Below are 21,820 nucleotides of genomic sequence, written 5' to 3' on the forward strand. Positions count from 1 at the left end.
AGAATAAATAATATAATTATTACCAACATTCGGAACGGCTAACAAGTACAAACCTTCGATCTCTGCAACTACTGGTTCGGTGTACAAATTTTGCCATGGTATTTTCAAAGCTAACTTCTCTTTAAAAAGTATCATCATCATTATTTATTGCAATAATGCACAGAATATCAAAAATTACCGAGAAATCCATACTTCATCTTCACGGACAGATTGAATTCATCCTAAACAACAACAACATCATCACAAAATCAAATTAAAAAGCAATTTTAAAATTAAGCACCGCTTTTTCTCATCGCAAAATAATTAAAGTTTTAATAAATTCATATTTTCATCTATAACAATTGTTTCGATACTGAAAACTTTTCAAACCACGCATGCAAGCTTCATAATTTACATGAAATTCAATTACATTAATTTCAAAAAAAAATTTAAACATCACTTTCAAGCTTTGAAACGAGTAACAATCTGCAATTATTCCATTGAATCCTGACCGAAAAGTTCGATTTAACAACACTTAATAACAATTTCCAATTTCAGCTAATCAAATGAAGAGAACTTTACCAATAAAATAAAAATAACGATCTCATCATACACATTCACTCATCATAAATGCATGCCGATAGCCAATAAATTACACAAAACTAGTAATTATTTTATAAAACATGAAAGCATTAATGTGCTTGAAAATTCATCTACGTTATTCAACTTAACGGAACATAAAATTTTCAAATAATACAATTAAATATATCACCGTATAACAAAGTACTATCATTTCAAAAGTCGTCATTTTACGCCATTGAAACAGAATTTTAAAAGTGCATTAAAATTATATATATATATTTTTTTTTTATGTGTGTACATATAAATTATCATTGAAACTCTACTACTTTTGGATAATGAAAAACTGGGGCTGCATTTTAATTAAACGAGCAACTGCTCCAAACTGGAAAACAAACAACAAGATAAACGTAATGTTTCAGCATGGAGAAAAAATAAAAAATTATAAATGCGCTTAAAGTTAGACACTAAAGTGAACAAATGTTTTAGAAAATGTTACAAATTTCCCAAACTTACTAATTCAGTCTGTTATTAATTCAAGACTATATTTACTAAACCAAACAGCCAATATTCATAGATCAGAAGAATTCACTTCAACACCCACTTTTCACAATTGTAACTCATTTAAAATCAGCAGCATAACAAAAAGCAACCAAAAAAAAGTTAAAAACAAAATTAAGATCCATCACTGAATTCGTAACTCACCAAAGATGAAGCCTTCAATCTCAAATCGTTCAAAACAACGTTTCCACTCCAAATGGCAAAATTCATTTTCGATGCATCCAAATTTTCCACATACGCCCCGAGAAATCTGTTCAAAAGAGACGTGACAAAAGACTCGAAAACCATGCTGCCGACAGTTCACTCAACGAAAGCTAAAACATGAAGCATTCGATTAACTTGCGAAGCGACTTCTTCCAACTAATGCGCACAATTTGCACGGCAGTTAAAAGATCTGCAGACGACTTAAAAAAATCACAACAGACAAAAAGTAACCATATAAAAATGCGCATAAACTGTGAAACAAATCAGCGATTAAGTAAACATCAAAAAATAATAAAAATATATCTGCTTTATTGAAATGAAACTGCTTGATTTTGAAAAATATTGTTTAAATCGGTAAACAAGAAAGAACGGTTGCTGAAATGCAAGACCGGTACTTTTGATACTAATAATGATGCAAAAATATCTAATCATGAAACATAATACAATCGAAAAATCGCACATGCTGCAAAGAGCAGCAAATAATCACGTGACAAGCAGAAACACAACCGACAATACAATGAACAACGCAACTGCGGAGCAACGTAAAAGTAATTGTACAGTACATTGATCGATATGAATTAACAAATACTTTAATTAAATAATGCACAGAGAACTTATTTATTTTAAAATATAAAATTAAACGTTTAAGAATAGTGATCTAAAAGTTACGTTAAATCAAATTTTAATCAAATCGTTGCTGCTCATTTGAAGGTAGATTTAGAGTACTGTATCACAGTGAAAAATAAGATATCCTTCTCTATTTTTGTATCAATGTCAAGTTTTTTTTTGCTGTATATGGTAATACAATAGCATTCTGCTGTATTATATCAGAAATGCATTTTTACACATTTGTATTATATTTTTCAATTTTGAAATAGACAACTTTTTGATTAAAATAATTTACAAAACTGCCTATTCCATTTTCATTTACAATAAACAGTGTATTACTGCAGAGTTTTTTTTTCATTTATATTTATAAGATAAATAAAACAATTTATTTATCAATTTTTCACATTATTATTATATATAATTAATGATTATAATAATAAGTAGAATAAATTTAAAACAAATTACTGATAACGCTTGCAAACGTATTACTTAATTCAAAACAATAATTTAGAAGATTAACAGACTAAAGGCGCACAAAAAATAAAAGTTACCCAACTTCATTCGGATAGAAAAATCACTTTGTATCAGAAAACTGCACAAAATTTTTAAACTACATTGATCATTTCTCTGAAATACAATTAAAATACCAATCAAAAACAATAAAACAAAATGTACAATAAACTAATTTACCTAATGAATGAAAATTATCTACTTTAGATAATTATAAATGACTAAAAGCATACTCAAAACTGTATGAGATGAATGCTAAACACAAAAATGGAAGCTGTAACACGAAACAAAAAGTATTGTTTGAGAAAATTCATGCTTTCTATCTTACCAAAACTGTATCAACGCTATAAAAGCACGAAAATGAGAACTGAAAACAATAGCATATATTTTACGCCACATAGGTACTTCAAACAATTCAAGAATGTATGAATGCCGTTATGATATATAACCAACACGCCAAAATCGCTGAACTTTCATAATAAACATAATTCAACTGCACTATTGATACAGTAAACAAAATAATACAAGTACAAATTCAACGAAGCCCATGTCAGTTACATTTAAATGAAGGCTGTTGATTAATAAATAGCAATAATCCCGGCAAAATTTTGCGGGAACTTTGAAGTTAGCTAATTTAAATTTCGAATTAAAAGTTTACTTAACGACACTATTACTGCTGATGATATTTTTAGAAATGCAATGCTAAAATTCGCAATCAGCAAGTTATTTACTATTTCTGATTAAAATATAAATGTAAAATGCACCCCAGTAAATGAATAACAATTTGGTTAAATAAAATTAACTAAAAATAGTTATTTAACAAGAAATTATTTAACAGCAATTTGGCAAACACGTCCGAAAAATTGTCGACTATAATTTTGTTTCTCATGCGTAGTTAGAATTTAAAAGCAAAATCATTGTTGTCCAAGTGATAAAATCAAACCCGAGAAATTTACAGCTGAGGTCTTTTGTTTCATGTATTTTCTCAATGTCTTCAAAACGAAAATGTCAAATTTTAATATTCAAATCATGAAAGAAAAGTGACCGATTCGTTTTCATCCCAGTTCTGGTATGGGAGTACTGAGATCTGCTTGTATTAACACAGAGCTGTTAGGAATAGTGGCAACCGGTCAGTTCACCGGATGTCATCGCATCAGAACTTCGCCCCGTTAACACAGGCGGTAGCTCGTTTTGCGTACTTCTAACTAGTGCATGCTGTGTATTGATTTTTCTTTGGACTGCGGTATTTCACCTCGAGTAGGTCGATCATTGCCACAGCATTTGATCATTAGATCAACACTGGCAATTAATCGCTATCACATTTTTCATCCGTCATCGGGATTCGAACTCGAGTCTTTTGAACTACAAGCTACAAGACTTGCAGTTGTGCCATCCGCCGCCCAAGTGATATTTTGATTATTTTCTATATATACTTTTTACAGCTACTTTTATTTATTTATATTGCTTGTAATCTTTTTTTATTTCAAATTTGATTGTCAATAATTATTGTCCACAAACGTACTTTTCCGCTCATTCTTTGTAAATATTCATTTTTATTTTAAAATTAAAAGCGTTTCACATTTTATTACTTTTTGCAGTTTTATATTTTGCGTTAAATAGCGTTTTATGGTTCAGATTATTTATTTATTATGCTACAATTTACTTATTAAAAAGTCTGTTTTGATTATAATGAAGTTGTTGCTATGATTGTTTCATTGTTATCCTGCTGCACAGTGCTGATTAGTGGTTTAGCTGGATGGAGAATATTTATTTACAAAGTGGGACATTTCATATTAATTAATTATTTTACTGAACTTATATTTAAACCAGTTACTGTGAGAAATGAATTTAAATAAAAAACATGCAACTTAGCATTTTTTTGCTTTTACAGTATTCATACTTACATTTCTTTTAAAAACTCATTTATCTCGTTTTGTCATTGAGTGTTAGAATTGTTCTATACTTGATTTTAATGTATTTATTTATTTATTTATTTAAATATTATTTATATATTTCTGTGAAATTTTTTTAGTTGTGCATTATTATGTTTACTGATCCACACAAATAAGTAGGCTTTATGAACGTTGTTTTTTTTATTGTTTAGGCTTATAATTTTTTGTACTTTTCGAGCTTTTATATACTGTTTAGTAACATTAACAAAAAATCCTGGCCCCAGTCGATGGTGTTTGTGGTCCGCTTGTAAGAGCGTAGTTGTTTTTTCGTTGAAGCATGTTTTTATTTTTTTTCGATGACGCTTAATTTTCATTTATTAGATTATCATTGCAGTTGTTTTGTCACTTTATATTTGATTTGATTGAATTTTTTAGAATTCGAAATATTTTTAATTGATTATTTTAGATATGTCAACGAACAAGAAAGAATCGACAGATAATCGTAGAACTGTGTCGTCATCGACAAGAACTGAAGAATTGAAAAATTTAAGATTGACTTATTTAGAATTATTAAATGAAGCTGAGGGTGCGTAATTTTTTTCTTATTCAATTTCTATTTTGTTTGATGTATTTTAAATTGCAAGTGTGCAAATTATCCAGTTAAATAATGTTAATTTAGAGTTGAAAGATAACTTGGAAATTGTTTCTTATGACAGAATGCAGTCAGCTCTCCAATCGAGTAAAGAATTGTACGAAAGAGGTTTGTACTAAATTTGAATTAATTTTACGCGTAAATAATATACGGACAGTATTAAAATTCCACTGGTGCAATTTAATGGTAATTTTTTTTATTGAACGTTAAATTTGACGATTCTACCACTTGCTATACAAATGTTATGCAGATTCACAATAATAGAATTATTGTTTTGTTAGGAAGAAATAAAACTGCTGCTTTTATTGAAGATATTTTGAACGATAAAATTGTGTTTTTTCGTTGATTTTTTTGATATTTTGATTTTGCAGAGCCCGGTGGGATACTGTAGTGCATTTCCCGATCGGTATAAAATTATGTTTTTAGTGAAAGTTTTAAATGTGTAGTTTGATAATGAACTTTGATCACGTTGCAACCGCTGTAGTTGATCATAACTGTTCGATGCAGTACAATTATTGCTTGTAATTTTTGACAAATAGCGCATTATGTTATTTTCACAGAAATTTATTTGGAGAGAACAAATGCATTTTACTAAATTGAAATATTTAGCAACACAAAATGGTGGTATTTTGGAACAGCTTTTCGACGTTGAATTGATAAGCTTGTTTTCAAAATTGCTGCTCGAGAGAAGTTGCCGTGTTGCTTCAGACTTTATGAATTTGTCGAATTTTGCACAGAAGCAGGTAGAGATCTTTTCATCAAAATCAGAGTGCTTCACTAACTGTTTTATGTTATCAGATTGAATACAATAGCAGCATTTGTCCAGGTAATGAAACCGTTAGGAAACAGTGGCAAAAATTGGGTCGACATCGATTTTCGCAGTTATGCATCCCATTGAATCATGCAATAAGGTAACTGAAATTTATTATTGCTATTATTATTTTGTTTTCGATTTAATACAATAATTAAATGTGTATTCTGTTTGTTATTTTAGTTCTTCAGAAAATAAAATTCAGGAGACGTCGGCGAAATCACAATCTCGAAAAAGAGTTGTCCAGTCGGTGTCTCAAGATGAATCGTTAACTACTGTTGACAGTTTTCACGTGGTTCGTTTAAATTATTATCAAATTGATTTAAACTGCAATGATTTAAATTATAGTCGAAACAAGTTCAAACTAAGGATGATAGTGACGCAAGTATATTATGTGACTTCGTGTATCGAGAATTTCGAAGAGCCTGCAAGAAGAGAAATGTTGACCGATTGGACGTTTCTGAATTTGTTTGTGATCCGAACAGTTTCGACAAAACTGTCAGAAATATGTTCTACCTATCATTTCTAATAAATGTAACTATTTATTTTGTTGTTTGTATTGTTGTTCTTTTTAAATTGTTGCTTTAGGATGATATATTGGTTTTGCGAATGACGGATGAAATACATGCGGACCTTAGTATCCTTCTTCTTTTCATTATTATGTGTTAACCGAGATATTCATTCAATTTAATTTCATAATTTTTAGTGCTGCACTCGACAGCAGAAGATATTCCAAATGTGGACGTAAAGTACTGTACGCAGGTGCTGATGATGAGCAAACAAAATTGGCAGGCAATATAATACTACTATCTTATTCATAGACGAAAAAGTTGTTGTATCTGTTAATTTTTGTATAGGAAGTTATCAAAGCGTTCAATATAACGACTGCACTTATCGGACCATTTCCTGATATTTAATATTTCTTCACAGTGTTACGGTACTGTACATTATTATACGATGAAAGAAGACAGAAGCCGTTCCAAGACAATACTACTGTTTCTGATTTCTGATCAAATGTTTAATATTGCATAGCTGCATAAAAATAAAATTCATTTCTAATTTCAATTTTGAAAGTGCAGATTCAAATAAGAATTAAGATAATAAAACAATTCAGATATAACATAACTTTTATTATCAGTAAAGAAACTGAATTCGTATTTCAAATACTTTTACGTAAAATGTATTAATATCAAATACGGAAACTATTCATTCATACGGCACAAGGTATATTCAACACATAAACTCAGAATACAGTATGCATTGCAGTGCGGTGAGCCAACGAGAATTGCTAGAGAGCTCAGATTATGCATAAAAATGTCATAAAGGGCATCCGCTAGACGTCAGACAATGTGCACTGAAACACGGAACTTCAAGGTTCAACCAGAGCTTCAAGGACTAAACCACCACTGCTTCGTCATGCATTAATTGCATAGATTAGCGCTGTTTTTTCCGCAGAATCTTTTGCACGATGAGCATAGCGCAAACATTTTCCTGAAAAAATAGTATCCCGTTTAATATTTAATTAATGAAAAATAGTACACTGAAGCCATTACGAGTAGTAACCATGGCCAAAATGTTTGAATGTTATTTCATTTGTAGTTGATCAGATCATTTGTGAGTTGAAGAAAATTACAGCAGATTGTCGTCTGAATCAAAAGTATTATCGCTTTAAAAATTTCAACCAGCCAGGGATATCAGAAAATATAAAAACTGGCCATTTAAGCAATGAAAGAACCACTTCACTTAAATCATGGCGTTGTTAAGAACAAAATAAAAAAACCCATTTATAAAAAACACTTTCTATTTCTATCTATTATATTTTTATTTATTTATTTATGAGAGCAGTACAATTGGTCAATTCAGCATTGCGTAACCATAAATTAGTCGCAAAGAAACCTGCTACCGAAAGATACCACATACCGGAGAAGCAAGAAAGATATAAAAAGCATCAACAAATTAAAGAACTGATAAACGTAATAAAAAACATCATTTCTAATCTTCATAGCTAAGATAATGAATGCATTCTTGTCAATGTTAGGTAACAGTTCTGAGCTTTCTGTATCCTAAATCCTAAATAATAAACAGAACTGCAGCGCCTAAAACTATTTAGGCAACCTTTCAATGAACACCTTTGACATACTGTAACCTAATTAATGTTAAGATACATTAAGAGAAAGAAAAACATTCTAAAATTCCTTACTGGTCAACGAATCAAACTTTTTTTCACTCCAGCTGTGTTTAGCAGGTAATGGGCTGACAACTAAGTGTGCTCTCTCTATCGTCAACGCACCATGGACGACGAACATTTGCCTGTTCGCCCATCATCGACTGCAACGCAACGATATGCACCACACTTGTCATCACCGTGGCAAAAAATTACCAGTCATACCATCCTTAGTGTAAAAATTTTAATTTAATATATTTTCATAAGTCTCTGAATTATTTCTATAAATTTATAATATTTTATTAACTTCAATGATCTATTTTCACATGATAATACTTGACTGACAGAAAACAACTTGTTGCTATAATGTATTATGTCCTGTGATGATGATTGCTACGGAAATGTAATTTTAGAACCAGTAAAACATTTACTTTGATAATTTACCCTTCGTTTGTGAAATATGTGGAAAACGTTCAAGAACAGTGGCGCAAAATCTAATCCCACGGGACATAACAGCTCAGAGAGACCGCACGTTTGGCTTGAACCTGCTTGAAGCCATTTCTTTGGTCATCATCATTGATAGCCCATCTTAATTTGCATGCAAACAACGACAGACTATCACCGAAAACAGCAAAATAGGAAAACGGTATAATAAATATTGGAACTTATGTTTCAAAAATTCAACTGCTTTTTCAGGGTGAAATAAATCATTTTGGAAAATAGAGCAAAGCTGATCAGCGCGTTACCAATTAAAAGTTATACGTGTATGGAAAATTATCAAGGATATTCTGAGAACATTTCGTGTAGTATCATGTAAAACGGGCATGCAAACCAAACTGCACATGTTCCTGAATTATTCCTAAACAACACTCAAGCAAAAATTGATGAACTGATGGTGAACAATCGGCAGCTGCAATTACTCTCGTAGCAATTCGTGTTATGTGAAATGTATTGCTCGTTAAAATGTGCGATATTTTTTAATGGTATTAAAAAATAAAATTTGGAGACTATGAAAGAATGAATCAATGCATTCCTGTATTTTTATGAAAATTAAGTACAGCATTGTGTTTTAAATAAAAAGTACAGTAAGTCAATTGTAAATTTAGCTTTTAAAAATTTTTCTAAATTTTCCTTTGGAATTATTTTCCTCAGCATATTCATTTTCCTTTGATATATGCTTTTCAAAGAGTATAAACTAAAAGTAACAATTCTGATATCACAAATAATATTTGCTACATTTAATCTGTTCCTGTGTATCATTTAGTAAGAAGGGGCAGCTGGAACAAAACAGTATATCGCAAACATTAGGCAAATTACCAAAAAGAAATTTTTTCTGTGAAAAACAAAGTAAATTAGCAATCTTAGATCACAAATTACAGACATTCATGAATTTATCGTCCTCAAATATGACATCAAGAAATTATTCAATAAAAAGCTACCGTAACCTAACAGCCTTAAAAGGACGTGCAGGCAAATGTAACCAATTTTTGATTGGTCAACTGCCAACTGTTTTTTATTGGTCAAATGTTTCTTATTGGTCAATTGTTTTACAGTGGTCTTTAATTTACTTTTTAGTCTAGTTGTGATCAGCGGTGGTGAGCTGACGACTAACTTTGCTCTCTCCCTCTCTCTCTCTCTCCCTCTCTCTGTCTCTCTTTTTCCGCCTCATCAAAGCAATATGAGTAGAAAATACCATCTCAGCCCATCATCGAAACCAATGCAACGAACAATGTTCACTTGCTCCGTCTGTAAAAAACAATTTACCAGTCATGCCAACCTTAGAGTAAGAGTTTTGATTTTATATTTCTATAAGCCTCTGAAATATTTCTATAAATTTATAACATTATATGAACTTCAATAATTTATAAATTTTCACATGATAATAGTTGATTGACAGAAAATAAGTTGTTGCTACAATGTATTGTGTCCTGTGATGATGATAATTCTGAAAAAAATAATTTTAGGATCATCTGAATATTCATAATAACAGGCGACCATTTATCTGTAAAGTATGTGGAAAGCAGTTCAACAACAGTGGCGCGAAGTCGAATCACATGCGACTTCATGACCCGGAAAAAATATTTCTGTGTAAGATCTGCCTCAAGTCATTTCGTTGGACATCATCATTGAAAGCGCATCTTGATTCGCACATAAAGAACAATGGACTGGCACCGGATATTGTAAAGTGTAATAAGTATTTGAATTTCTGTCTTGAAAATTTTAATTGTTCATTCAGGCTCATGCCATTTTGAAGAAAGAAGTAGCCCGACACCGCAAAAGAGAGCCAGCAAAACCCATCTGCGTGCAAACGGCTCAAAGTAACGCCGGTGTGGACAATCATTAATCATGTTCAAATAATGCTTCTTGTTTTCATCAAATAGTAAACGGGCTAGTAAATGAATTACGCTCACATAACATTAGCCCACAACATGAAATGAACAATTTGTAACTGTAATTATTATGGCGCCAATTCGTGTTATGCGAAATGTATTTCTTGTTAAAATATGCGCTATTTGTTAACGTAAGAAAATAAAATTTGGAATCCATGAAAGAACGACTCATTTGTTTTTCTGCATTTTTATCGAAATTTCCTACAGGAATTTGGTTAATTACTTTTAAATAAAAAATATAGTTAGTCGTTTTTAAATTCAGCTTTTGAAAAAATTTTCTTTGCTATCGTTTTCCTCAGCTTATTCAGTTTACTTTGACATATGCTTTGTAAAGCGCATAAATTAAAAGTAACAATTTTGATATCACAAAATGATATTTGTTCCTGCGTATCATATTAGTTTGAAATAGTAGTCCAAACAAAGCGACATGACAGTTTTGATCGCAAATGATGAATTTTTATCAATATATATTGTCCTTTAATCAAAAATCAAAATATCATTCAAGAGAAGAGTTTGAGCTAAATGCTGAAAGTAAAAAGGGAGGAGTGTAGTTTTCAACATGATGTAGGTGCTGCATTATGAACTACAGATACCCCTGAACAGTAATACAATTGCCAATAAAACAGTGCTCATTTCTTTTGCAGCACGTGTTTTCTCAGTTCTTACAGAGTGCAATCGCTGCTCCCGGTAAGATGCCATCAATCCAACATACGCATCAATGCCTACGCGCTTTTGTTTCGATTGCATTTGAAGTGATAAATTAATATTATAATTTTCAGTACTCATTATTATCTATCTTCAGAACTGTTAGAGAATGTGAAGCTTATCAGTGTGACAATGTAAACACTAATTTGCATATTGTGTTATTAATTACTGAAATTGCACTGGAGCTATTACCTCAGCAAGTGATAAAATATATCAAACAGGCAATAAAAATGTATAAAATCAACAGAACTTAAAGTCTAATTTTTGACTTTCTGTAGTATAATTATTAAATTTGGAACGTTATTAATAATATTTTTAAAGGTTGCTTTTGATACAAATTAAAACTTAATCATGTTATAAGTTAAACACTCAGAATCATCATCAGAATCAATCATGCAGCTTCATATATTATATATTATGACTTTAAGAAGTGAATTCAGTTGAGGATAATATGAATTTCAATTTTCCTCATATTATTAGAGCACCAAGGTGAACAATACATTTGATGAAAACAGTTCTGTATAACTGAAAACTTTCAACATCTAGCTGTTCCTCTCACAGTAGCAGTAGAGCAGTGTTTGAAAATGCAAAGTCAGGTTGTTTCTTATCGCACTATACTGAAATGAATGTTATTCTGTCTAATAAAATTATAATTTGCATAAAGCTATAATGCTGTTATGTTTAATGATGACCCCACAACTATCATTTCAGCAGTAATTGATAAAGCGTTGAGTCGTTCACGCAAATATGAGTTCGCTTGATTGTGAAAAAAAGACAATATCTTCAATATGTACTTTTTTTCTTATAGCTGGACTCATTTATACAGGTAAAAAAGTTATATATTTATATTTGTTCGTATTCATAATACAAGTATTGAAAATGCTTAATCAAATGTGAATTATTCACTTCCTCAGTGAACGTTTCTTACAGGTGAGAGTACAACAGAGTGCAACTCAAAACAGTGTAACCAACTAGACAACAGTACGCAATCCTCTGAACCATTAAATATTACCAGTGAATTTGCAAATGTTTCACCTTCCCATACACTGCCACCTGGTGATATTTCATTTTTTTAAATGAGCGTTGCACTAGCAATGTGATATAATGAAAAAAGAAATTTTTGTTTAGAATCCATAACTGCACTTTCATATTCAAAGAATAACAACAGTTTCAAAAGTGAATACGAAATAAGCTTTCTTCATAGATCTAACAAAAGTGGTTTCATGTACAACATATCAGCATTAGCAAAAGAAGAACTGTTCAATGATAGCGCGTTGGAATGGAACAGTAGTATGTTGAACGATGGGCAAGTGTGCATCCACTGTAATTCATGTATTTTGTTTAAATTAGCTTCACCAATGTCTACGATTCAAGAGACCTGGTCCGAGTGGACAGCATGTTCTGTTACTTGCGGAATCGGGATACGCAAACGACATAAATCAATAACATTAAAAGAAAATGAACAGAACACCATTCGTGAAGAAGAAGTGCAAGAATGCTTTCATTCTTTTTGCGCATTACTCAACGAAAGTAAGTTTGTTGGATTTTCTTTTGTAAACTACGAAAATCTATGCTCATGATAATCTACAATAATTTTCATCTCATTATGTTGGACGTTTGCAATTATTATCATTAAGGAATTGTATTACGTTGAACTCTTATTTGTCATGGACTGAAACTTTATGGTGAATATAAATAAAACAAGCTATAAAATACTATACTGACAAGTTAATATTTTAAATTTGAACCTAAAAATGCAACTTCTCCCCCACTATAGCTGAAAATGGATTCCAATTTCAAATTTAATATTTACTAAACCCATCTTATTAGCAATTATTCGGCGAAAAATATTACTGGAATTGTGTAGAAGATGTATTTTGCAATTGTCATTGATCAAAGCAAACTTAAATTGTTGATTGTTAAACTGAAAGTTTTGAAAGTTGATGTTAAGAATTGATGTTTTCTATTCTACTTTTAGCTTGTATATTGAGCGAATGGAGCTCGTGGACAGCTTGTTCAGCACCATGTGGAGCTGGTCAGCGAACGAGAAAAAGAAAATTAATAGCTCCTGTACTTTCTAAGAGCGATACCAGTTGTGGTATTACAACTGAAACTGAACAATGCAACACAATATCTTGTGAAAATTGTAATTCATTAGTGCCATTATTTACAATTAACACTAACGCAAACAATGAACAAATAAGAAATATATTTTTGCAGGGTATTTAACAAATCTTTGCAAAGCATATAGAAATATTCGCTTTGCAGTCGGAGAGTGCACAAATGTGTATGTGGAATGCAATGCTGATGATTCGATGAAAATTGAAACGTGCAAAGAACACGACACAGTGTTCAGTGAACATATGCAAGAATGTGTTTCGAAATCACGCATAAAATCTTGCATAGAACCAAAATTAGGTAAAATAAATGTGTATCTTTTTCGTTGAAAAATTCAAGAAAAAACTGTATTACAAAATTTACAAATGACAACAATTAAGCCGTTGTTTAAAATTTTCAGACCTGAGTTGTGCGAATTTCGAGATGGGTGCACACCCGATTTGCAACTGTTGTGCGGCATATAAAATTTGTTATAACGGTACTTACTATTCAAAGTGTCCAGCCGGTCAGGTATTTTCAAATGAACACGGTCGACGGTGCGTTAAAATGGAAGATGTCGCTTACTGCTCCGAAAGTTGAACATCGAAGAAGTTGCGAAACGGCAGCTAGATTTGCCGTTAAAATGTTTCCAAAATAATAAATATTTTTGGAAATAAAAATTTCACATAATACTATTCTCATCAACAAGTGTCGCATTGGATGCGCACTTAATTTGTCGTTCATTTTATTACTGTATTATTACCGTATACTATTTAAAAAAGTACAATCGAATTTTGTTTTTTATTTAATTATCAAATTTAAATAATTCGTATAATAATATTATTCAATTATAAAAGTGATTCAATTTCAACTTGTAATGAAAAAAAAAGATCAATAAATGAGAATACAAAATTTTTTGACTTGAACAACAACAGTGCCAGTTATGTTCAACAATTCCTCAACAATCGTTTCCAGTTGCTGGATTATTTTTCTTCAACAAATTTTCAATTCGGAATATTTGTATACTGTAATTGTTTGTTTCATGGTAATTTTCGTTTTACCCATTTTTTTCATTTATCTTATTGAACAGTTTGAAAAATAAAAAATTGGCATTAATATGAAAAAATATATATTCTCAACCGAAAAAATTGAACGTCTAATTAATTAATTAATTAATTAATTTCGCTTGACAAATACAGCGACAATATTGACTGTTGTATTGCAGTCGGTGTCAGTCGACGTTTTATAAATTGAAAAACAGTCGCATAATTGTTGTTGTTGTTTGCCACAAAAATTTAACAATCGTCAAAGTGAAAAAGGCTCATATTCAAGAGGCGGTTTTTTGTCGCTGTTTTGAAGAAAATTCCAAAGAGCCGATCGCCCACGCCAAAGTCAAGTGTGTAGCGAAAAATTGTGACGGCGGCAAAACTTTGAAAATGCCAAAAGAAAAAAAACAACCCTACTTGTAAATGATGGTAAAAATTGGCGAGTCGAACAACTGACCAACGCTACAGTATAAGAATAAAAACCAGTTTTTCAAATTACAATGCAAATGAAAAACAAATCTTCCGAATAATGTTCGAGAAAAAATTCACATTTCACCATATCCGTATAATCGGGTTTTTCAAAACTCGGTCGTTTCTAGCTGACTGAAGCTTAGTTTTCTTTTTTTAATTTGTTTTTTAAATCATTAAAAACACGAGGGTGTGATGGATTTTAGCGTAAAAAATTACCATATACCGCTGAAACTGCCTTGGAATAGCGTCTTTTGCTACTTGTAATTCTAGCGAACAAATTTTCCAATTGACTATCATTTTAAATTCGAAAAAAATTGAATAATAATAATAATTGAATTCAAATTTCAATTCAAAATATTCAATTTCAATTGTACGCGGTCCCCTTTTCCAAACTTTATTTGTTTATTTTCTTTCCACTTCCAATTGTAAATTTTCCTCCAAAATACGGTAAATTCGAATATTCGGACTTAATGTTCATTAAGTATCAAATTTTCACAGTATACTTTTCGGAATTTTCACTCTTTCCATTTGTGCTTTAGAGCCATCTGCTAAGAGATTCGTTTTGTTGTTTTTTTCTTTTTCAAAAAATAAATTCTCATCCAGCTCCCAGTTTTAATTTTGTTTGTCAATTGTTACAAATTGACAATTTGTTCCCAACAACGGTTTTTCGTTTTCATATGTTTGATAAATTTTGTTTAATGACCAAGAAAGCTTTGTTTGTTTGTTTGTTTGTTTTTTTGATTTTGAATATTTTCGGCCAATTTCACGCTGCCAATGGCCGAGCTTTCGTTCTGTCGTTGGCGTATTTCCCATGGTTCTATTGATCGGTTTTACCGACAGACTAGCGGCGGTCGATTGATGATTTTCGGTCTTGTCCTTGCCCGTTGTTGGCGTTCTATTCTGCGTTCCAAATTAATTCTTCTTCTTGCTCATTTGGTTTTGCTTTTCCTCACAGGTTATGGTGACGTACCCCATGTAGCAGCAAAAGCAGCAGCAAAGGCAGTTCTGTCGAATTATTCTTTTTTCTTTGTCCCTTGCCTGCACTCCTTTCACCTACTCATCTCAGCAGCATGAAGAACGACGAACAACAACACCACACTCCCGCTTTGACAAGTGATAAGTAAGTTTTGCCAACTTGTTCATGCTTGCTTGATTTTTATCATCAGTTGTGTGTGTGTTTTTTTTTCACTTTATCTGTTCAGTTTGAACGGAGAAGATCAGTATGAAGCAGTTTCTGAACAGTCTCGTGCCCGTGAAGATAGCCTGGAAAAAGATCGTATTATTGAAGATTTGCAGGATCATTTGGGCCGAGCTCACGAAGTAACGACACGTCGGATGTGAAATCAAAATTCGAATAATTGTTTTTCAGGAATTGATGCAGTGGAATTTGAAATGTGCCAAGTTGCAAAAAATCCAAGAATCACTGGACAGTGAAATACACGAACTGACCGCTAGTCTATTTCAAGTGAGTAATTTCTCCACGTGTCACGTTGATTTCCTAGCCGGCTTGTATGTATATATGTATATATATATTGATCGCCCTGTCTTCTCCCCTTGCCCTCCCCTTGGCTGGCGGATGTTCGTTTTGCTTGCTCCGTTCGTTGATTGCATTTTTGACGTCGATATGCGAATTTGAGCGAATGTGATCAACAAAATGGCCGGCAGTTGTTGTGCGCGCGCGAGGTTGGTAAGATTGCGCGTTCGTTGTTCGTCAGTGTCGCGTGATGAGTGTGCAGCTAGTGAAGAAGCATACTGCTAATAACGATGACCACGACGACATGTGACATTGAAAGAAAGCCAGCTGCCATTTGCAAATCTGAACGATGAAAATTTTTCGAAATTCCAAGGATATCAATTTTTGAAAATCAGATTTTCATCAAATTCAAAATTCACAAATTTTTGTTATTTATTCTCTTTCGCAGTTAATGCAATTTATATTCTCTACAAGAATTGAATTTCAACATTTTAAAAAATCTATTCATTTTCACCGATTGATCGATCATTTCTCTTTGCAAAATGGAAAAATTTATTAATTAATTCACATAATTTGTAAAAGAATAGTCTAATTTGATCTGAAAGCAATTAATTGCATCAACTTTATCCCATTTGACTACTTTTTTAACTTTTTCTCTTTTTCATTCAAACTCGTTTTGTAAATATCAAAAAAAAAATTTGCATAAACATTCTCTCGAACGAACAAAGAGCGAAGCAGAATAATAGGAAAAAGTTGTACCGTTTGTTTATTTTTCCTAAATTGTTTCAATTAAGGAAGCGTATCGAATTGTCACTGAAGCAGATTCGAAACGGCTTTATTCGGAAAAATTGCTCACCGAAGCCAGAGGAACCGTACGGTCAAATTTGAATTATTTCTTGTCAAATTTTATATATATATTTTTTTTTCTTGTTCAATCAAAATTTATATGACGAGAATTTTTCTTTTCCATTTTCAATTCAGGTCGAAATGCTTCAAGAGGAAATTAAAGCGTTGAAATTGTTGATGGGCAAAAATGAGGTCAAAGTTTCGCCTTCGCGATCGCTGCAAGAATTTTCCCCGTCCAAGATTTTCAAGAAGCCTACACTATTCGAGGGTATGTTGTTGTTGTAGATTGAAATTTACATTCAAATTGTTGTTGTTCAGGAAAAAATGGAGGACCGTTTTGCTTTTTGAACACCAACAAAAAGAGCCCCAGCGTAGTCACCAGGAGCGCTAGTGAACATGATCCGCTTGTTGATCACGATCATCCTTCTCTGGAAGTGAATCATTTCAAATTCCATTTTTTTATCTGTCCGTGTTTTGTTTTTTTTAGTTTACTGTAAATTTTACAAATTTTCAGATAGATCCAATCTGTCACCAAGAATTCACAATTTGGTTGGAAAATCACGACTTGACCGACATTGAACATCCATTTTTGAAGCGCATCTACAATGAAGACATTTATCCGTGTCTCAATTTCACCAACACCAAGGTGATTAATTAATAATTCAGTTTTAATCAACTGATTCGTCATAATTTCAGCTAGCATCCCTTGTTTGTAATTCTATTGTCAACAATACGATTATTTTGGAAAACATTTTGGCAAGTGAAAATGAAAAAGCAAAGTAAAAAAGAAATGTAGAATTGTGTTTTCTTTCTTAATTATTAAATTATTTTGTTTCTACTTTTTGAGAATATGCGCATTAACAGAAATGCCACGATTATGCTCGTACAGGATGAAAATTGACAATGCGGACCAGTGGCATTACATATCCACCTTCTGTCGTAATCGAGTACGTTCTGTTGTTATTCATCCCTATCTCTCTTTTGTTTGTTTTTCATAAGTTTAAATCAACATAATTATCATTTTACTGTACTCACAGCAAATGTACAGTATTAATAAAAAAACAGAAAAGAAAAAACATTAAAATGTTAATTATTTGAACGATAAAATATTTTTTTATTTAAAATTATCAACTAAAGTTGATTAATTTTATTAAATTTATTCAACTCTTCAGTGATATTGTTGTTATGTAAACGTGATAAAGCAGCAACAACAGTTGTATTTAAAATTTTGTAACTAAGCGCAATAAGCAGACCAGTTATTATTATTATTATTATTATTTTCTATCGAAATGATATTTCAGATTGCAGCTATATGCGATCTGTTCACATATTTGCGCTATTTGGCGCAAGGATTGGTTCAACACGGGCGTAAGTGTGAAGAAAAAGCAAAATTTAATGCATATCAAACTTACTTTTGTTTTGTTTTTCTTTGTACAGTATACGACGCTTATGTGGAAATTGTACGCCTTCGGAGAAATATCGCGTTCGTCCGTCTCGGCTACGCCAACTATCAATCGTAAATATAGATGGAAGAGAAAAAGCATCGTTTTCACAAATTGTTGCTGCCGCTCGGTTGCGTGCGTGTGTGCTCGTGTGTTTCGAACGTGCCGACCCAACATCGAACTTTCTTATCTGCACTGATTGACACGTTTTGCATATGCAAATTTGTACATTTCTTTATTAATTTATTTTTGCTTCTTCCTTTCGCGTCGACTCTGTTGATGCATATTCGGTAGGACTTTTCTTTTTCAGTTTTCATTATGAATCTTTTTTTCATTTTAATTAACAAAAAATTTCAAAGCTTCCACTAATCTTCCGTCCATTGAGAAATTATTCATTAATTTCTCTTGCTGATTATTATCATTCGGTGTCCCAGTGGTGCTGTATTCGTCCGCATCGAATCGCTTTTGATGTTTCTAGTCTTTTGATCTCAGTTTGCGCTCATTTTTCAAATAAAAGACGTGTGACATTGACTTGACTGTTTTTATTGTTTTAGTAGTTAGCCGTTTTCACCGCTTCACTCATTAATTCATTGTTCACACAATTTTTTAATTTACATTTCTATTTTTTCATTTCAAGCATCACATCAAAATGAACAAACTGAAAAACAATCAAAATAATAATATTATTATTGGTGATGCCGGCAATTATCGAAACGTGGAAAATTTAATCATTCATTATTCTCCACTCGTCATAGTTGACAACTGAACGTTCAACAAAGAGAAAACCATTTGCTATTCAATTTTTAAAAAATGCTAAAAATACTGATATGCTATTTTTTCCACTGGATGTTTAAAAATGCAAACTCAATAAACACTAATTCTCTAATCTAGTCGAATAATAATGCTTTTCTTTGAAATATGAGATTATTCAACATTTTTTTTTATGAATCTAAGAACAACACGTAGACGGAAATCATGTGAAAAGCGAATCTTACGGCGAAATCAAGGTATATATTGGACAACGGAAGCTCCGTTTTCTAAATACTGTTCTTTACTGATCCACAACTGTTGAAATGTACCCTGAAAGAAGCCACGGCTGAATGAAGACGAGAAGAAAATTCGCTTGAAATTTACATACCAATGATGTAAGCATGGAACCGCCAATCCACGACGAAGACACTCTTTGGCACGAACCGGGAATAACATGAATTTTTGGCAATCTTCCCTGTGATTCAAAATTCAACAATACAACAATATGGTCAATAAATGGGAAATAATAATAAATTAATTAATTAATTACCGGCCAAATAAGTTTGGAAACTTCGTAACCAACACGGTTAGTGAAGCCTGGAATCAAAGAATTACCACCAGTAATTACAATCGCTTTGCAAATTTCCTGTAGAGAAAAATAAATTCAAAAAGATAAACAATTCGAAACAGAAGCAGCAGAGAAATGAAAACATTGGAAAATATACCGATCGAACGTCAATATCAATTTTTTGAATACAATCATTAATAATATTTCCAATCTGCATAGAACGATCGGCTTGATCTGCCAGGTTGTCGCCCTGAAAAGATTCAATAAAAACAATAAGAAACATAAAATAATGATAATCGAAATTATTCCACCTTTAAGTAGTTGACGTCGAACAGTGATTCACCAATTTCAAATCGTTCACGACCAAACATATGCTTCGCCTTGTTGGGAAATTCGTATTCTTCAACAGGGCAAATTTTCTTGCTACTGGAAAATGATTTTTCTTTAAAATGCAACGCATAAGAAATACAGTCCACTATTGTGTTACTTTGGATTAAATGGCTTTTCAGGAACACGAATCAATGACATTTTCATATCATCCAAAATATTCTAATATAAATAAATAAATAAATAAACAACAAATGATGAAAGCTGTTAATATTTACCTTATACGTATAGCCCAAAAAGCTATCAGTTACACGTGAAAACTCAGCTCGCGGACTCCATGTGATGTCCTCCAAATTTTCCGAATCAGACCAACGATTCGTCTGCGAAGCAATTAATGAAGGCATCACATCAATCTCACGTTTCTCCAAAAGGTTGCTACACTGAACGCTTACACAATTACCCGCCAGACTGGACATCGTGCACGCTGAAAATGGAATAAACAAAGAAAAAATTTTCATAATATACTCCACAACTTGTTAGTTAAGTGTCACTTTTTGAAATGCAAAAGGTCTCATAAACAGCAGTAGCTGTAGTCGAATATGCACCACTGTCCACAACAACTGCACTTGTTTTTCCAGCAACAGAACTAAGATTGATAAAATGAAATTTAAATATATGTAAATCTATTTTCTTCAATCCTACGTTGACAAAGCGGGAGTTTTCGCGAGATAAGCTGCGGGTACATTGAATCGTTCAAACAATCTTTCTATTAATTCTTCTCTATGGTGACGAGTATTCCACTGAAATTTGAAAAATTAAAATTCAAATGTACTTACAATAAACAAACAAATCAAATTCATTAACTTACTGGAGGCTCGGTAAAAAGAATAGGATAATCGTCATCACACGCACTAGGCAAAAGACGTCTACTTGCGTATTGTATAATATTTTCCAATAAATCAAAATTGTCAACTGAAATGTCAAAAATTCAAATGTATGTATATATATACACATGTTGATGCTCATTAGACAATTTTAGCGCACTTAATCCATATTTCATCAGTGAAACATATTCTACATCATTGAGAACTGGATTAACAAAATTCCATCCAATACGATAGTCATCTTCAAAGGGCAAGAAACAGCTTTGCATTGTATTGCCATTCATACACGAAGTATGCAGTTCTAATTCCATCTCATCTGCCAAAATTGTAACATCGTTAGCAACTTCTTTCGGCAAATAGCCATACACTTGCGCTAAATTCAACTGAAATAAATTAAAATAATTAAAATAATAAATATTTAAAAAGTGAATATGAAAAAAATACCTTTGGAATTCCATCACCACCGTTTCCAATGCGGAAAGAATGTTCACCTGGGTCAAATATTAATGCACTAACGTCGTCTGAAACATCACGTAATCATATGAACAGACTAGATAAAGCAAACGTTGCAGAAAGAACAAATTGTTATATTATGAAAATTAAAGAAAAACAAAAATCATTTTAATCATTTAACATTTCACAAACCATGAAGCACTGTTTTATTGCTAACATAACAACATCATACAAAGTATTACCTCCACCATAGATACTTGCCATAATGTTCAAGATAATGTAGAATACAAATCTAAAAAATTATTCATTATTATTATTCAACACATTTAAAAGTTGAAAACAATTTAAACAGACAAAAAACTCAAAGAAAATAAACCTTATTTCACAATAAAATGCACGCGTTTAT

General features: G+C 31.8%; 8 protein-coding genes across 8 annotated transcripts; 6 read left to right on the forward strand and 2 right to left on the reverse strand.

Annotated features, from left to right (window-relative positions):
• Positions 1–19: 19 nt before the first annotated feature.
• Positions 20–2,919, reverse strand: Tsp_05551 (vacuolar protein sorting-associated protein 13a). The gene is made up of 7 exons (XM_003371835.1): positions 2,892–2,919; positions 2,398–2,420; positions 1,811–1,936; positions 1,459–1,523; positions 1,264–1,369; positions 906–943; positions 20–119 (listed from the first exon to the last, which is right to left on the reverse strand). Exons 1-7 carry the CDS (start codon positions 2,917–2,919, stop codon positions 20–22), a joined length of 486 nt encoding a protein of 161 aa, XP_003371883.1.
• Positions 2,920–4,802: 1,883 nt separating this feature from the next.
• Tsp_05550 (hypothetical protein) lies at positions 4,803–6,618 on the forward strand. The gene is made up of 9 exons (XM_003371836.1): positions 4,803–4,920; positions 5,014–5,094; positions 5,268–5,319; positions 5,358–5,392; positions 5,596–5,729; positions 5,785–5,897; positions 5,981–6,092; positions 6,146–6,306; positions 6,504–6,618. Exons 1-9 carry the CDS (start codon positions 4,803–4,805, stop codon positions 6,616–6,618), a joined length of 921 nt encoding a protein of 306 aa, XP_003371884.1.
• A 704-nt stretch (positions 6,619–7,322) lies between these two features.
• Tsp_05549 (hypothetical protein) lies at positions 7,323–8,200 on the forward strand. Its single transcript, XM_003371837.1, is given in 4 exon segments — positions 7,323–7,380; positions 7,397–7,454; positions 7,638–7,770; positions 8,030–8,200. The coding sequence occupies 4 exon segments, from the start codon at positions 7,323–7,325 to the stop codon at positions 8,198–8,200; spliced, it is 420 nt and encodes a 139-aa protein (XP_003371885.1).
• A 1,439-nt stretch (positions 8,201–9,639) lies between these two features.
• Tsp_05548 (zinc finger protein) lies at positions 9,640–10,305 on the forward strand. Its single transcript, XM_003371838.1, has 3 exons — positions 9,640–9,744; positions 9,926–10,141; positions 10,198–10,305. The coding sequence occupies exons 1-3, from the start codon at positions 9,640–9,642 to the stop codon at positions 10,303–10,305; spliced, it is 429 nt and encodes a 142-aa protein (XP_003371886.1).
• A 1,498-nt stretch (positions 10,306–11,803) lies between these two features.
• On the forward strand, positions 11,804–13,753 carry Tsp_05547 (putative thrombospondin type 1 domain protein). Its single transcript, XM_003371839.1, has 6 exons — positions 11,804–11,882; positions 11,987–12,112; positions 12,185–12,586; positions 13,035–13,277; positions 13,325–13,474; positions 13,575–13,753. The coding sequence occupies exons 1-6, from the start codon at positions 11,804–11,806 to the stop codon at positions 13,751–13,753; spliced, it is 1,179 nt and encodes a 392-aa protein (XP_003371887.1).
• A 1,691-nt stretch (positions 13,754–15,444) lies between these two features.
• Tsp_05546 (hypothetical protein) lies at positions 15,445–16,011 on the forward strand. The gene is made up of 2 exons (XM_003371840.1): positions 15,445–15,677; positions 15,873–16,011. The coding sequence occupies exons 1-2, from the start codon at positions 15,445–15,447 to the stop codon at positions 16,009–16,011; spliced, it is 372 nt and encodes a 123-aa protein (XP_003371888.1).
• A 313-nt stretch (positions 16,012–16,324) lies between these two features.
• Positions 16,325–18,635, forward strand: Tsp_05545 (putative RAB3A-interacting protein). Its single transcript, XM_003371841.1, has 10 exons — positions 16,325–16,357; positions 16,939–17,016; positions 17,126–17,258; positions 17,309–17,424; positions 17,505–17,636; positions 17,687–17,769; positions 17,838–17,941; positions 18,163–18,206; positions 18,292–18,362; positions 18,428–18,635. Exons 1-10 carry the CDS (start codon positions 16,325–16,327, stop codon positions 18,633–18,635), a joined length of 1,002 nt encoding a protein of 333 aa, XP_003371889.1.
• An 848-nt stretch (positions 18,636–19,483) lies between these two features.
• Positions 19,484–21,678, reverse strand: Tsp_05544 (conserved hypothetical protein). The gene is made up of 5 exons (XM_003371842.1): positions 21,657–21,678; positions 21,122–21,334; positions 20,356–20,561; positions 19,908–20,000; positions 19,484–19,657 (listed from the first exon to the last, which is right to left on the reverse strand). Exons 1-5 carry the CDS (start codon positions 21,676–21,678, stop codon positions 19,484–19,486), a joined length of 708 nt encoding a protein of 235 aa, XP_003371890.1.
• Positions 21,679–21,820: the final 142 nt, after the last annotated feature.

The sequence above is a fragment of the Trichinella spiralis genome, assembly GCF_000181795.1.
Source record: "Trichinella spiralis strain ISS 195 chromosome Unknown Scfld9, whole genome shotgun sequence".
NCBI lineage: Eukaryota > Metazoa > Nematoda > Enoplea > Trichinellida > Trichinellidae > Trichinella > Trichinella spiralis.